This window comes from Dermacentor albipictus, chromosome 1 (assembly GCF_038994185.2).
Source record: "Dermacentor albipictus isolate Rhodes 1998 colony chromosome 1, USDA_Dalb.pri_finalv2, whole genome shotgun sequence".
In the NCBI taxonomy this organism is placed as follows: Eukaryota; Metazoa; Arthropoda; class Arachnida; order Ixodida; family Ixodidae; genus Dermacentor; species Dermacentor albipictus.
In genome coordinates, this window is record NC_091821.1 from 359,464,169 (window position 1) to 359,480,274 (window position 16,106).

Below are 16,106 nucleotides of genomic sequence, written 5' to 3' on the forward strand. Positions count from 1 at the left end.
ATAAACAGGAATTAGAGGGTTGAATAAAGTAATAGTTAAGAATAAATAAACTTTCGATGAAGGAAACGATAAGAAGGTCATTCAATCGGATGGAGAAAAAAAGAAGAAATGAACGAGAGCAGCGGGCCTCTGGCGACGTTGTTTTCAAGCGTTCGCCCTGACATCCGATATGTAGGCCATTACACTTAAAACGCAAATTGAATGAATTGTAGTTTAGATGTCCGCAGGAAGAGCTTCCTAAATGATGAAACTTTTGGTGGATGCTCCAGACTGGCAGGATCAGTGTATACGTAATCTATCAGTTGCAAGTGGCTCACGCATTTCCAAACGGCGCAACGTCAGGAAAAGAATTCACAGGCTCTTTTTTACTGAGTAATAGACACAGACGAAAATCGACTGGCTCGTGCGTATTACGCGTGTGTAATTTTATGGGCATCCCTATGGCCGCTAATGCGTGGTCGCGAGGCACGCGCAAGAAGAAAAAGAAGTGTTCCAGAGCAAGGTGCGGCTTTTTCGAGGAGGGCTCGTATCCTTCGTTCCAGGTAGGCTCATAGAATCAGAAACTGACGCTGTGAGCTTTTCGTGTATTCGAACGTGAAAAAAAGAAAACTCAGTGCCCATCCACTCTGTGAAGAAGAATGACCAGTGAAGCTGTGTATGTGGGCCACTTAATGGCGAACTGCACCTCCGCCGCCGATCGGCCCGACATATCACTATCCTCAGGGTCGGCCCGCGTATGGAGAGGGCTTAACGCATGATTCACCTTCGCCGCGGGTTGGCCCGGTATTACCCTATCTTCGGGATCGCCCCACGTAGAGGGGGTGCTTAACGCCTGCTTCAACTCCGCCGCAAGTCGACCCGGCATTTGACTATCCTCGGGATCTGCTCATCTATGGGGAGTGCTTAACGCCTGCTTCACGCCTGCTTCACCTCCACCGCGGGTCGGCCCGGCATTGCACTATCTTCAGGTTCGGCCCACGTACGGGGAGTGCTTAACGCATGCTTCACCTGCGCCGCGGGTCGGCCCGGTATTACCCTATCCTCGGGATTTGCCCACGTATGGGGAGTGCTTAATGCCTGCTTCACCTCCGCCGCGGGTCGGCCTGCCATTGCACTATCTTCGGGACCGGCCCACGAATTGGGTGTTTTGTATCTGCACATGGACACGATTTTGAGGGAACTAGTCCTTAACAGCTTCGCTGTGAAATACATTTCCTGCGCAGGACCACATTGTCTCTGCTCAACTCGAAGCTGGACATTCCCGCACGAGCCATCGACCTTGGAACCCGAGACAGAATCCCAGGTACGTAAGCGCACAGGGGTACCACCAGGGCTGGTTCATCTACTTAACCTCACAAAATGCCATTGAAACGTGTAAGGCAAGAATATTCTTTTTTTTAATAATTGCAACAAATAAAGCAACGAAAGATATTGACATAGTGCTTCTGTATACCTAGGAAATATCTAGTCACTCCTTTTTTTTCTGCTCTCTGCTCATTCGATGGCCAGCGGGAGCCCTTATGAGCCCTTATATTATTATTATTATTATTATTATTATTATTATTATTATTATTATTATTATTAGTTGATGTACGGTGTTAATAGCCATCCTCGTGCTCAACTTTATGTATCAATGAAGGCAATGAATGAAGGGAGTCATTTCATAAACGCAGGTCCTGCACGTGCTACCGCGCCAGGTCGTCCCACACAGTTTCGGCATAGTTCTTATGTCCCACTTCGGTATAGCTTTAGTTTGTCGATGCAGACGTGGAATCAGCCTAGCTTGATACGTTTGACGGCTTCGTCCTCGCCTAAACCGGAAAAACCCAAGCAAAAATAGTAATATTAATATTGAGGCTCAACACTGAGTAGTGCATTTTGTGCTCTACATTAAGACAAGTGCTGAACGGAGTAATGTGTCTATAGGTTGCGCTCCCCAGCTTCAAAAAACGCCAACGTAACCGTGGCAATATTTTCAGGAGAGCCGTCACGTGTGCGCTTCGCCCTGAGCGTTTCCTTCGTTGCCACAGACAGTTGACCATCGAGTAAAGACTCCCTCAACGCGCTTCCTCCTTCCCGAAAACCTAGGCCTGCCCGCCTGCGAAATGACATCGCAAGCATGGTGCCTCTAAAGTAACACGCGCTGCGCCTACAGCGAGCAAATCATCAGTAGCAGCGGCGCGGAGATGTTCGTGAAACTTGCAGTGAGGGAAACCGTCTTTTGAAATGCCCCACTGAGCAAGAAAACCAGGAACACAAAAAAACAAGAAAAAAAACAAGCTAGAGCCAAGGAAAAGGGTGCTCGTGACAGGAGAGGAGTTTGGTCCGTGGCTCCAATTTTGGAGACGGTAGTTAAAGAAGCTCGCTTGCGGGCGCTCGAGCAACGCGAAAGGCAAACACTTCATATAAAGTTTCCTAAGTCTAGTGTTGGAGAGAGCGGCTACTGCCTGTCGCTGCTGCGGGAACTCGCTTCAGATCAACTCGAAGTTTCATATTTATCGCTTATATAAAGTTTATATATAGGCCACCACAGTGAACTGGCTTTAACTTCCTTCTGACACAATGCTCCCTTGATTATTGTATACAAATTTTAGGCTATAATCCGATCGGCCGACGATCACTGTTGTCAAAACCTTTCAAATGAAGTTGGGATGTGTGATATATTTGCTCATGTTATTTATTGCATTTACACCACAGTTTCCAACAGGGACTTTTAACAAGGAAGAAATCACTATAGCTAATTGTTCTAAATAGATACAGAAAGCAGGCATAAGTACAAGCAGCAAGAGGTAAATACATAAAAAAGCAACAAATAACATGATAGCATACTCAAGCGCACCTCAAATAACATCACACCAATTGAGCTAAAGATAATGTGGTCCTGGGTTGCAAAACCTGACGACCCACCGCAATCCAGCTGCTGACAGTTTGAGGTAGAAAACAACAGTCTTCGTTAGTGTTGTAGTCGGTGGCATTAGGTATCAATGTTATACTCAAGCTTTGCGTACTTTGGCACACGGAACAGGTCGGACATGGAAGACGGAACGGAGCTCAAGGGTACGTCTGAACCAAAGAAGAAACGTAGCCGTAGGCGCAGCCGTGGATCTAAGGCATCAGTCGAGGTGACATCCAAGACTTCCTCGTCCTCGTCAAAATCGGGAGGGCCGTCTGCGCTTTCAGAGCCGCCAGCACCAACGCAACCTAGTCACATGGTCACCAAAGCGGAGACATCAGATTTACGGAACAAGACGATCCCGTAAGTCACTTGGCGCATTGTCTATACTGCCTCTCGAGTAACGTGATCCCTTGGTCAAGCTTACTGCTAGTATAATAAGGCTCAAATAATCTGACGTAACAGACTGGCAGCCAGTTGCCCGAGCAAATCAGAAAATGTCGACGAAAGTTTCGTGAACCATTCGCATATTTCAAAAGGGTCAGTTCCTCAACAAAAATGCAATACACCTCGAGGAACTGCGGTATAGAGATCACACCTAAAATGCGAATGGACGGAATGACCATCTCTGCTGCTGTTGTTTCTGTTTGTCTAGCGGGCATATCAACGGTTTAGTAGTAGCACGTGTAACGCACTTTTGGGCCCCAGATTTCGACGAATGTTAACGAAATGTGCGATATTTGTTTTCGATCGAGGTATATCTGGCTACTGACTATCGAGATGTTGTCTGCTAATTTTCCCTTAACCTAGAAAAGATAACGTGTACTATCATCTTTTACTTGTTCTTTTTTGTCTGTATTGTGTGCATCATTTTTTACTTGTTCTCTCTTTTTGTCTGTATATTGCGCTAGGCTCTCTCGTGTCCCTGCGATGAGATCGGAGTGCGTACAGCCATCTACAGGCTTGCGGCTCCCAGCCGAGAGTCAAGAGCTGGTTGTACGAGTCACGGCCACGCCGCCCGAAAAATGTGAACCACCCGGTGGTATACGCACACCTCATGCGACCCCGTATCAGAATGTCCCGTCGCGAGGTGATAATAATGAGCCGCCCGGCTCTGATACTTCAACGTCGGTTCCTGAGCGTGCCAGTGAAACCAGCCAACAGTCGCCACAGGTATCGCGAATATTTCATATATTGTACTATACCATGCAACACGTTTCTCTTTGATGACATTTCGGGGGAAGTAAACAGGGGAGGGGTTGAGTACAACACCTTCATGCTAAGTCTTGATGTTAAATATCTGAAACGCAATTTTTTTAAAACTTGTTGTAGCGCTATCTCCACTGCAGATTTTGCGTTAAGAGGGGCTTTAAATCTGTGTCTACTCCGAATAAGCTATAGAAATGCATGTAAAACGCAAGAATTATTTGCTGAGACATTGGTTTGACAAATTATCATTCATTCATTCATTTTTTCTGCAAGGCAATTTATACAAATTGTCTTGGGAGGCATAACAAAAGGCCCGGAAGGTGCCTGACTAGGCTATGTCACCCAGACAACAGCGGAAGCAGTTAAATCCTTTTTTATAGCTCATGCAATCCTAATGAGCCACATATATAAATGCAAATACAAGATTATTATTTTCTGCTCTTCGGAAGAACAAGAAGGAGAAATAAATTAAAGATTGTTATACATGCAGCATACTTTTTATAGTAAAGACACAGACACATCATACACGAAATTGATGTCTATAATACAGCACACAGCACGAACCTAGACGCGAGAAAGTAATATTCATAAGCTCATAAGTTATGTAACCCACCTCTGCTATGTCTCTAAATGAGATAGCAGTATTAGTAAATAAATAAATAAATAAAAAATAAATAAATTGCCTTGCTTCTTGATTTGTACTGGGCAGATTCTCTCCTATAAGGAAGTTAACATATTAGGGTATTTGTTCAGGAGTTCTGGTATTAGTGATGTTAGTTTCTGTAAACCATAATTTCTACGTGATCTGAACTTAGCAATTACAGCTTGTTGTAGTTCCCCTGGTTATAAAATTCTGGTGACTGCAGCAAACAGAATTCATATTTCATGCGTGAAGTTTTATTGCGATAGCAATTATATGGACACTGCAAGTGCATTTCCGTCGTCGGCGTCACCGTCGCCGTGAGCTTCCGTATAAAAATTGGAGGACGCTTAAGCTTCGCCTTCAAGAGTGGAACGCGATAGCGTTATCGCATCCCGTTCGCACCGCCTACTCAAACGCACTACGCCAGCCAAACGTCGCGATCGACAGAGATAGCCGGGCCCCGACGAGCCATGAAGGCGGACGCGGTCATGGGGCGAGTGGCGCGCCACGTGTCGGGGCAGCGCCGTACATTGCCAGGAGGGGGTCTTCTGTGCTTGCCGCAAGATGGCTCTGCGTGTGCGCAGAGCGCAGAAGAAATTTAGCGGAAACGTACTTCGCTACTCGTGAAACTGCGACTTCTGTAAGTTACATGGTCATAATTGCCGATATACACCGCAGTATAACTTTCTACGGCACGTTTCTAAAGCAACATCGCATTCACTAGAGGCGATTTTGTCCCGTTTTGAAGGAACGAACTCGTGGCTGAGTGGTAGCTTCTCCGTCTCACACTCCGGAGACCATGGTTCGATTCTCACCAGCCCATCTTACAAGATGTTTTTTATTTATGAAGTGCCTTCTGGGATTTATCGCTCACGGCCAATGCCGGTGACGCCGACGCCGACACCGACGCCGTCAACACCGGCGTTTCTGCGACATGAGCTCCTTAACGCTGTCGCGTTAAAATCCAAGGGCGATATAACCGTCACCGCACGCCGCGCGCCCTATGCTGTATGTGCGAGTGAAAGGGTGCGAGGGTGAGCCGGAGATCGCGGCTCAATCTCGCGCTAGAAACAGAGGAAGCGCACCGTCTCCGTCACGCGCAAGGCTCCGGGGTGAGGGGAGGGAGGAGCATTCTTCCCCGGTCAGCCCATGGGCCCGCGTGCGTCCGCCGCTGTATCCTGCTGAAAGCAATTTGCGACGGTGACAAGGTCCGCCGAGGGTAGGGAACATGGGGTAGGGGAGGTGTCGCCTTCGACTCGGGGCGGCGCGGTTGGCCGCTGTCTTTAAAGCCACCTGCGGCTCGTACAGAGCCGGCCTGGTGCAAAAGGAACTTGCGATGGCGGCTCAATCTGGCGCGTCATATGTGGAGCAAAACGGGGAGGCAGCGCAGGAGGGAGGGGAGGGGGCCGACTTTGACTGCGCCAACAAGTGCGTAGCTTGCACGACCGGGCGCAGTCGTGCCAAAGGGATTTGCAGACGGCTCATGCCTCTGTGCGCGAGGCGTTCTCGCCGCTCTTGCGTTGAAGCGATAGACCGCAAGAAGATCACTTTGCTCGCTGCTGCAGCTGCGCTTGCTCTCACCAGCGTTTTGACAGCGACTGTCCGCATACATCGTGTGTGGTGTCTTCATGTTTGCTTGCCCGCCCTGACACCGTGCTTGTTAATTGAGTTTGTAAGCGGATGTTTCCAAATTTAAACGGTCGATAAAACTACTATCCTTACTTCGTGTCAGTGTACTTTAATATCGCAATCGATGCTTCACCTTTCGGGCGAAACTAATAGTGCCAAAGATCAGCGTGTGTAAAAAAAAAAATAGAAACGAGAACGTAGGACACAAAGCTTACAAATCCGTAACCCTACAAAAAAAAAACATATCCCTTTTCGGCAACCACATCCGTTAAAGCTTTAGAGTGGCGAAACCAGATATATGCAATTACACCTTACATGATTTTGATACAGTGCTTTCAAGGGTTTCAAAAAAGTCTTACAAGTTATTGGTGCGTATCAAAGTGGTGTACAATTCAACAATTTGGTACCTACCTTAGATGTATTATTACGTGCAGTTTACAAAACTGTGCTATTTATTTTTCATTGACGAGTTACAAAGCTGTAAACTTGATAGCTTCCTTTTGTATAACTTTGCGATTTTCAACAATTTTACAACAACTCTGCTTCATACAGTCATGATTTTTAGCTCCTTCTTTAATTTCGACAAGCGTCAACAAATTTAGTGCAGTGGTTCGCCAGAATTTCGATTTCTATATTCCCATGTATTTATACAGGTTGTCGTAACTATCATGCACCAGTATTTAAATATAACCATTTGCCACGTAGCAGGACAGAACCAAGGTGATGTTGTTTGCCGTCACTTGGAGGTGCTCAGATTATGTTGAGCATGGTACCTAATTACATAAATAGTCTTAATGATTTAATCAGCTTCTTAACTAATTTAACTAAATGAAAAATTACTGATAAGAGAATTGTAGAGCAACATCAACAACTCCCGATACAGCTTTCTGATGCTCAATACGTGCCACATACGAGTGTTTTTGCGAACGTGAAAGAAGCCCGCGAATGCACGCAAAAATTGATGTGGTCGAGGCACTTCGCATGTATTCGCGGGCTTTACAATATATACATATGAGGCTGATTCACTAGCCGAAACATTATAATTATGCTGTGCACAAACGTACGTAGTGCCGTTTTCTCTGGAATGAACATTGAAGACATTCAATTACATTGAAGTTCCATTTCGCACATATTGATGTGAACGAATTTGTGGGGCTGTTTCCGCGCGGCTAGTCATACCACCACGTTACGAGTATTCCAAATGATGTAAATGGGAAACAACGGTAACAAAAACACAACTTCCCGAATCAGATGTTTGAATGGCAGATGCCGCAGAAAAGACGAAGTTCTCGTTCTGACCCACTAAACCCACAAACGTGATTTATATGCATATGTGCTTTGACGATGATAAGCCTAACATAGCAACAGAGAACACAAAGAAAATTAGGAGGTAAAAAAAAAAGATGAATAAAAAAGGCGATTACATGTCATATGCATGGTCCACATGGCAGTCATGTTAACGCAGCTCGCCGCGTTGTCTACGCAGCTGCCGGTCACCACAGCGGGAGAACGGCTTCCTCCGAGTCATGGTGAGCACAGGCCTGAAATGCCCAAATGCAGCCCCGTAGTTGCGGCCGTGACGACAGCCGACACCAGCGCTGTTTCTTCTTCGGATCAACGGGGCACAGCAAGGACACCCTCGTCTCTTCAGGCGGATGGCATCGACATCCCGGCAGCTGCCGTTAACCAGACGTCGATGAAGAAGCTGCTTCGTAAGCCCTCTGCGAGGATGACCACGGGTACGGGCACGAGTGAGGAGCAGCGGCGTGACTTTCGTCGGGACTCCTGTCCAGCGGCTTCTGTGGCGAAGACCAGTGCTGCGAACGACGTCGCAAGCAAACAGATCAAGTCGTCCCGCAAGAGCCGACTCTACAAGCGCATTAGCCTGCGTGACTTGGAACATTTAGTGAGTCGCTTGGATTCAAAGTAACACATGACATTGACATTGGCACACGCATAGCAGCTTATATAGTGGCTTCGTATATTTAGAGCCAATATTCAGCTCATCTCGTCTCGTACGGAGTCATTGAGTGATTATTACGTCATTAGCACCCGACGCAGAAGCAAGACAAAACCGACTCTAGGCAACTAAATCTAATAGCGTTGGAAGCGTACTTGCATTCTTTGCGGAACGTTATTTACATGTGTTCTCACACTGTCGTGCATATGGAAATTGCTTTGAGTGATTGCAACCTTACCTGTCATGGTGCTTTTCTTCCAGATTTCAAAGAGCTTATTGCATGCTAACGGGGTATTTTGAGCGGCAGCTACTTGCTTACGTTTTGTGTACACGAAGGATGGTGACGGGTTAATCGGTGGACGCAGGCAGATATGAAACGTAAAATGCCACGAAAAATTACGCGAGGCACGAGCTGGGTTATTATATTACGCAGTGTTGTGGCTTAGGGTTGCGTTAGGGAAGGGAACACCTACTAAGCCCATCGACGGCTACGTGAGGTTGTAGAAAATGAAAGAACAGGGTTTATTGGCCGAGTTACACGGCTCCAGTACGGAAGCCCACTTCATGCAGGAGCAAGTTAAACGTCCAAGTTCACATCAGCACCCTCTGTCCTCACTCTCGAAAAGTCTCCGCTTTTAATCCCGTCGCCTTCCCTAGGCGAGTCGACTAGGGAATCTGAAGACTGTCCAGCAGCAAATCACACTCCTCGACTTCGTGGCGATACCCGCTCAAGCTTGCAACAACCCGCGGTAACTCCGCCTCCAATAAGACTGTTTTGGAATATGTGGCTAGAAAGCAGCCTGCGATTCTCAGGTCGTCGAATCCGAATCACGTACTGTCAATTGTTGATGTTTGAGAAACCGGGGGAGTTGGAATATATCCACAGTAGCAGTGCACCGAAGAATATAAAAACAAGTACTCAGGAAGAAAAACGTCTGTTTCTAGGCCACCAGCTTTTCTGTCACATCTCCAAGTGACCGGAAGAGTCCATTACGGATCAGTCACGCCCGCCGCTAAGTTTTGAGCAGTTAAATTTGATTTGCCCAGTCTGGTAGTATTATGCCCACTACAACCCCCCCAACCATTTCGAAGATCCTGAAATTCGGAATTTCCCGAATGGTAATAGCAGGGACAGCCATCGTCTTGAGCTACTAGTCGGTGAAATTAATTGGTGGCGGATCGAAACGTAAAGGAAGCTGCGCTTTTGTACGAACCTCATCTTGGCGTTATCGAGAGCACGGTGTATATGTGCGCGAGCGTAAAGCCACTTGCTCGCTGCTTCTTCAGGCGTTTTCTGGCATCTACAGGATATATTCACGAGTTCACTGAATCCACCTGAGCTTTCACACGGGCGTTCACTCACAACTAGCTTTTTTGTAAAGAGACACTGAATAAATATGATTATAATATACAGCCCCCCTCCAAAAAACAAGGTATATGCTTAAAAATGAAAAAAAAAAGACGTATGGAATGTCGAAAGTGAATAGTCGCCACAGAAAGAAAAACAAATTAGTTCTCTGCTTTCTATGGCGGGTGTTTGTGTGCTACCGACAATATAACATGCCCCCCCAAACAAGACTCGTCGAGCCCGGGATAAAATTACACTATGTCTCATACAAAGCTCCCACCGCTTCTTCTTGAGAGCCTGCAAGACATGTGTGGCAAAGTGGCCCGACGCAATTAAAACGCCTTAGGAAACACAAATGTTCATACAGTGCATCCACTCATCCTCGTTTGAGCGTTACCTGCTGCTCATGCGGCTTTGCTCCTGATGTTTTGAATAAGAGCATTACGTGTAGGCCTTCTAATCAGGCATTGCGCGAAGTGATAGAGGCCTTCCACGTCAAAAGAAAAAGCTCTGTATGTGTTACCTATAAACACGATTGTCCCACAGATAAGGAATTCGCTTCCTTGGTTAACACGTCTCAAATTCACTGAATAGTTTGTTAATCGTTGCTAAGCGTCCAAGTGACCATTTTTGTTAGTTTTTGTATTGTGTGGTAATTGTATGTTCTCCATCTCCTCCACTAAAAAAAATATAATTGTGAGCAAGCGCTCGTGTGCTCTCAGTTTCCTTCCCTGTCGCGTTCGTGTCGTCGTTGCGATAACACCTTACCATCCATCCCTTAGACTACCGACGCCATGCTTTGAAAAAAAAAAAAGAATATGCACCTTAGAGAAGCACAGTGGGAAGAAAAGGAAATTCAATATTTTAAATTAGGTGTGCCTATTGCTGAATCGAGTCATGCTTGATTCGAAAGCCGTGATGCTCAGTGTGATATGCGATTTCCTGATCCTATTCTTGTAAACTTGCGAATGAGTGTTTAGTAATTATGTTCATAGCATGTAAATCATTCAGACATGAAACTTTCCGTACACGTCGCCCATAGGATGACCTACATTTGCAAGAAATATGAAATCGTTGCCGTTTCTGGTCCTCCCAGGGAAGCGTGGACAATTTATAACCGTTTCATATGACGCCTGTAAACTGGCCCAAAGCGATGGTTTAGCTCCTTTCATACACAATCCTCGGAATTGCCGCACCCTCTCACTCCTGACATTTACCTTGTTTCATCAAGATATAAACTTCGTGAGCGATTTACTTTTTTTCCCGGAAAGCATGGCAACAGGCATATAACTTTTTCCCACTAACGCTTCTAGTCATACTAACAACTTCAGTGCACTACAGCATACGCATTGTGCCATGAAGTAGAGGGATTGTATGTTTGTAACTCGTGGAAAAAAAGCTCGTAGGGCACTTCGAAAGGAGGCAGCGGTATTATATCAATTCGAGCACACACATGGCAGCGATTCGATGACGTTGAATTTCCTAGAACGAGTAATGAAAAGAGTAATAGACGTTATCGTGACTTATGTGGCAACTTATGTCGACTTATGTCGACTTGGATTATGTTAACTGGAACCTTGTGCTACCATTCGCAGCGTACGCCTACAATATCACCAAACAAACCTCAACCGGGTTCTCTGCGTTTTTCCTTCTCGACGGCCTTGAACCTTCCTATGCCATCGACACAATAGTTACATGCCTTCCAGAAGCTTCGAAGTGTACTCCGGTTTCCACCGCCACTAAGCATGCCGAGTAATGTCCGCAGCTTGTCAGCTAACCAACTACCACAGACCAACACCGCCAAAAGCATCGACCCGATGGCCACCAAACCGCTCCCCCCACCTACCCACCTGAATTCCTCATATGGCTCTGGGTCCCACCTAACTGTCCTGCCCATTCTTCCAAACGTTTTGAGAAATTTTATAGTCCTTATCGCATCATTGCCCAAACCTTGCCTGTCAAATACATGGTCGAGCACCTCATGGCCTCAAGTGACCACTATCGCCGTGGACGTCAAATTCTTCACGCAGACAAAATCAAGTCTTATTTTGAGCCCATGGTATCGTCGCCGTCGGAGGTCACCAGGATGGCTCCTTTTCAACCGGGGGTGTGGGGGGTTGGAGGACCGATTGTATGAACAAGAACGACACCGTAGAAAGCGCTGTACCGAACGCATGTCTCGCGGCCACTTCGCCCATCTAGCTGAGCTACCGTTGCTACCGCTGTGTTTCTGGCTGCCCCTCGACGATTGCAATAAACCTCATCACAAATGCTATACTTTGGCAAGATTTGAGTGCATTTTAAAAAGTTTTGCAATCACTATAGGTGCTGCAAGTGAAAAAGCGTTTTGTTTACACCGAACTGCCAGCAAGTAATGCCGTCTAGTACACCTTGAAAAATTACAAATTACTATTAGAAAGATGAGCAAAGAAAACAAACATGCCATGCCATGTTATGCATGGTATGGCGTGGCTTTTCCTCTGCATTCTTGTTCGTATATGTACCTATGACAGGAACAAAGTATTAGGAGCTGTAACAACTGAAGCGCCCTTCCTGCAAAATTGTTTTAAAGAACAACTGAAGAACAGCGCCTAAAGGACAACCTGAAATTTAGTTTAACCGGCAAGAACACCAAATTATATCGTTCATAGTACCGCCTTGAAACACGGACTCAAAATAAGGCGAAAAATTTTTTAATACCAGCGCTGCTCATTCGCAGGCACACAAGTCACCAAGACTACCCACCGTCGACAACCTTGCCTCCTTCAGAAACCTTCTAATCGTGGTCATCGCCATTGCTGTGATAATTTTGGGAGCCTTTTCGGTGGTACTTGTGCTCCTGCATTCAACACAGAGCTCTACCGTCAACCCACGAGTCATCTGCAGCACTACAGGCTGCGTAAGCCACGCGACGCTCCTCACCTTCCACCTGAACAGGAGCATCGACCCTTGTGAAGACTTCCATGCCTACGTATGTTCCGCGTGGAAGAGCCAACCACTGCACTACGAGTTCGGTGAGTCAGCTATGAAAGATCTGATGTACGCTTGGTTCAGGCAATTTAACAAAACGCTACACGATGGCGCCCTCAAACTGCCTGTTGGGAGGAAGCCGATGAATATGTACAGCGCCTGTATGGCTGATCAGGATGGGTACGGTACAAGCGTCGACAAGTTAATGGACGTAATGCACGATATCGGACTCGCTTGGCCGGAGGATCCCCCACCAGCAAGCGACGCCTTCGCTGTTATGATATACTTGTCCTTCAATTTTGAAGACGTCGCTTGGTTCAGGGCGAGTGTTTTCGACAGGCGGCATTCTCTAAAAAAGCGCTTCGTTCTAGCACCAGCAATCACGCTACCTGCTCATCTCCACCAGCACCATGTTGTTCGTGAAGCCGGTGCCTACTACGATTATTGGAAGGCTTTCTATAAGGTTCTTGATCCTAATGACACTGCAGAGATGGCAAACGAAGACACTGTCCACGAGCTTGCTCGCACTGAAATGGACCTGCTTGTAACATTTTACAAAGCAATGCAAGCACCAGTGAAGGAGCCAGCCTCCTTTCCCTTCCGCAGTATCAGCAAATACACGAGAAATATTTCGTCTGAACAATGGTTGACGACAGTGAACGCCAACGCTGGTCATGGCCAGACGTTTAGTGCTGATGACGAAGTCATAGTGAGCGACGAAACCTTCTTCAAAACTGTGGGTGGCGTTCTGTCTGCTTACAGCAATCTGCAATTGTTGAGGTACTTCTCCTGGATATTTGTACAGGTCCATGGCCCAAAAGCGGACCAGCGGCTATTCTTGCCTCGCTTTGTATGGCCTGAAAGGGCGCACTTCCTTCGACCAGCATACTGCGCCTCTAGCACAGAAATCACTTACGAGCAGCTGGTGTCATCATTAGCGTATGTGTCGCGATTCTCCATCGAGGAAAGGAACCTGGTTGACGCCAAATATAAAACGTTGATCGAAACAGCAGTGATGAAGATAGTAGCGTCCCACTGGCTGGACGAAGATAGTAAAAAGATGATTGTGAGAAAGCTAAACCGGCTGGTTTTGAGACTGTGGCCACCAAGTGAATATCTAAAGAATGATCAGCTAGAACAATTCTACAAAAACTTCACTGCTCATGAGCCAACCTTCGGAGGGTTCTGGGCCAACACCTCGAGAAGCCGTCGCCAAGGCAGAGGATTCCCTGGTTTTCCAGACAAGGCTTACGGCAGAGTGAGCTTCTTTCCACCCTACGCCGCTTACGATCCACTTACCAATAGCGTAAGGGTTGCCTTTGGCGCCTTGTCCGGACCGATGTACTACAATGACGGAACGGAAGGCATGTTCTACGGAGGCCTCGGGCACTTGATGGCTTCGGAAATTGTGAAATCCTTCGGAAATGACGGCCTGAAGTGGAATTGGGAAGGCGAAATCATCGAGTCATTCCTCAGCGAATCTTCAAGGAAAGCTTTCCTAGAGAGAAACACCTGTTTAAAATCTGGGAGCGCTTTTCCGCATATTCCCGCTATCGAGATTGCGTACTCAGCACTTTTGGACGCCCTCGCAAACGACAGCCAACCTGTCGCCATTCGTGAGGACCTTTCGGAAGAAAAGGTGTTCCTCATGACTCTTTGTTACGTGACTTGTAAGAAATCCACCGCCCTTGTATCTGTAACGCCAGACTGTAATGCAGTTGTGAGGAACTTTCCACCTTTTGCTAAAGTTTTTAACTGCCCTAAGGGATCGAGAATGAATCCCGAAAGACAGTGCACATTCTTTGAATGACACCGTTGCCGCCTGGCCACCTCCCCTCACCCCCCCCCCCCCCTCGTGTTGTGGGTGACGTTAAAGTTTCCACCTACTATCACCTTCTGGTTCCTGCTGTTTAGCGTGCGTTTGAATTTTGTTAAGAATGTGTGTTTCTTGAGCATTGAATTGCTGTATACATTTAGAATAAGTATACTACTATTTGTCGTTACTGATGGTATAGTTTTATTTAGTATGTTGTCTATGTATGCGACTCGTGTGTCATGTACAACCGTATGGTCACTCCTCACTAGGCTGGTAAGTGCTTTGGTTGCTCCTACGGCGTTGCCTACGCGCTGGCATCCTGACAGTCTGGCGAGACCATTTGTTTCTTGTAGAATTATTACATCTGGCGTGTATTTGGTTTTTAGGTATTTATACAGACTCGTTTTTTTATTTCCGCAAGTTCTGCGATTCCATTGCCATATGTTACATTTATTTTTCGTTTGCCTAGCCATAGTTATGCCGCAATTTTAGAGGGCTTCGGGTCTAGCATCGACGGCTTGAGCAATAAAGGAGACGACTGGACTGTTTAAATTGTTTTTTTTTTGCTGGGGCTACAGTGTCCATCCTTTTTTCTAACCTCGTTAATCTTGCGTTTATATTCTCAAGCTGTTGCTGTATGGGTTGTAGCTGTTGTGCGATTATGCTGACCATGGCCGCCTTAGTGTAATCTTCAATCTGGTTCATTCGCTTTTCTATCTTTTTCTCAAGTCTGCGTTCAACTTCTCCCAGACGTTCCTTTCTTATGCTAGCAGTTTTAGTTTTTTGGGGGTTCGCTGCCGTTGCCCTCGATGATGTCTATGGTCTTGCGTTTAAGTTGAGAAGTATTTTTGTTTTCTTCCGTGTTTACACTCTCGCTCTTCATTGTGTTTGTTGTATCTTCGCTCTGATTTCGTTTTTCAGCTTGGTGTTTGGGAACTTCTTCTTTTATACTATTATTCTTCTCACTCAATACTATCATTGCTGTTTCATTGCTGCCACTATGTATTTTAACTGTGCCAACTTTTCCTCTAATTTGTGATCAGCCACAGCCTCCGCCTCCACGCGCTTCCTCGTGACCGTGCTTGCCCAGCTCACTGTTGGTGTTGCCATGTGCCTCCAGTACTCTCGGCTCCCTTGGCCTTGGACCTTGCTATGATCCTGGACCTTGATCTGTACGACCTGGCTCTGGACCTCGATCTGGCCTCCAGGACCTGGATCTGCTATGCTCGTCTTTGGAAGGTTTCGAAGGGGTTTCTGGCCTATTCTTTTTGATGCTGAGGCTTCGTGGCTCATCTTGCATCATGTAGTTTTCTTCTTCTTCCTTTCTTTCTTGATTGATTCTTTCCCAGCGTCGTTTCTTCACCAGGAAGGGGATCTTGCATCTTGTCTTGCATTTTCGATTTTTTGTAGGGCGTTCCGTGTATCATAGCTGACGCCTAGACTTGCATTCATGGTTTTCAGGAGGGTCCGCCAACTGCATCTTCGGAAAATCTGGTCGTCGGGGTTAGGGCACACGTTCGCTCTGTGATCTAATCGTCAACATTGGTAGCACATGTCCAGTTGTTTCTTGTATAGCGAACTCCGCAACTAGGCCGCTCCGTATCTGCTCGGGACTTTGTATCCGTCGAATAGTATAAT

At 46.5% G+C, this 16,106-nt stretch overlaps 1 protein-coding gene across 1 annotated transcript in view; it reads left to right on the forward strand.

The window, feature by feature from the left end:
* The window catches only part of LOC139054109 (endothelin-converting enzyme 1-like), a 41,611-nt gene extending 25,871 nt beyond the window's left edge, over window positions 1-15,740 (forward strand). The window contains exons 2-7 of the mRNA XM_070530658.1: window positions 1,224-1,303; window positions 3,026-3,256; window positions 3,805-4,066; window positions 7,861-8,280; window positions 12,402-14,322; window positions 15,589-15,740. Of these exons, the coding sequence (XP_070386759.1) occupies window positions 1,224-1,303; window positions 3,026-3,256; window positions 3,805-4,066; window positions 7,861-8,280; window positions 12,402-14,322; window positions 15,589-15,740 (3,066 nt within the window). The remainder of the gene's footprint in view (window positions 1-1,223; window positions 1,304-3,025; window positions 3,257-3,804; window positions 4,067-7,860; window positions 8,281-12,401; window positions 14,323-15,588) is intronic.
* The last annotated feature ends 366 nt before the right edge of the window (window positions 15,741-16,106 follow it).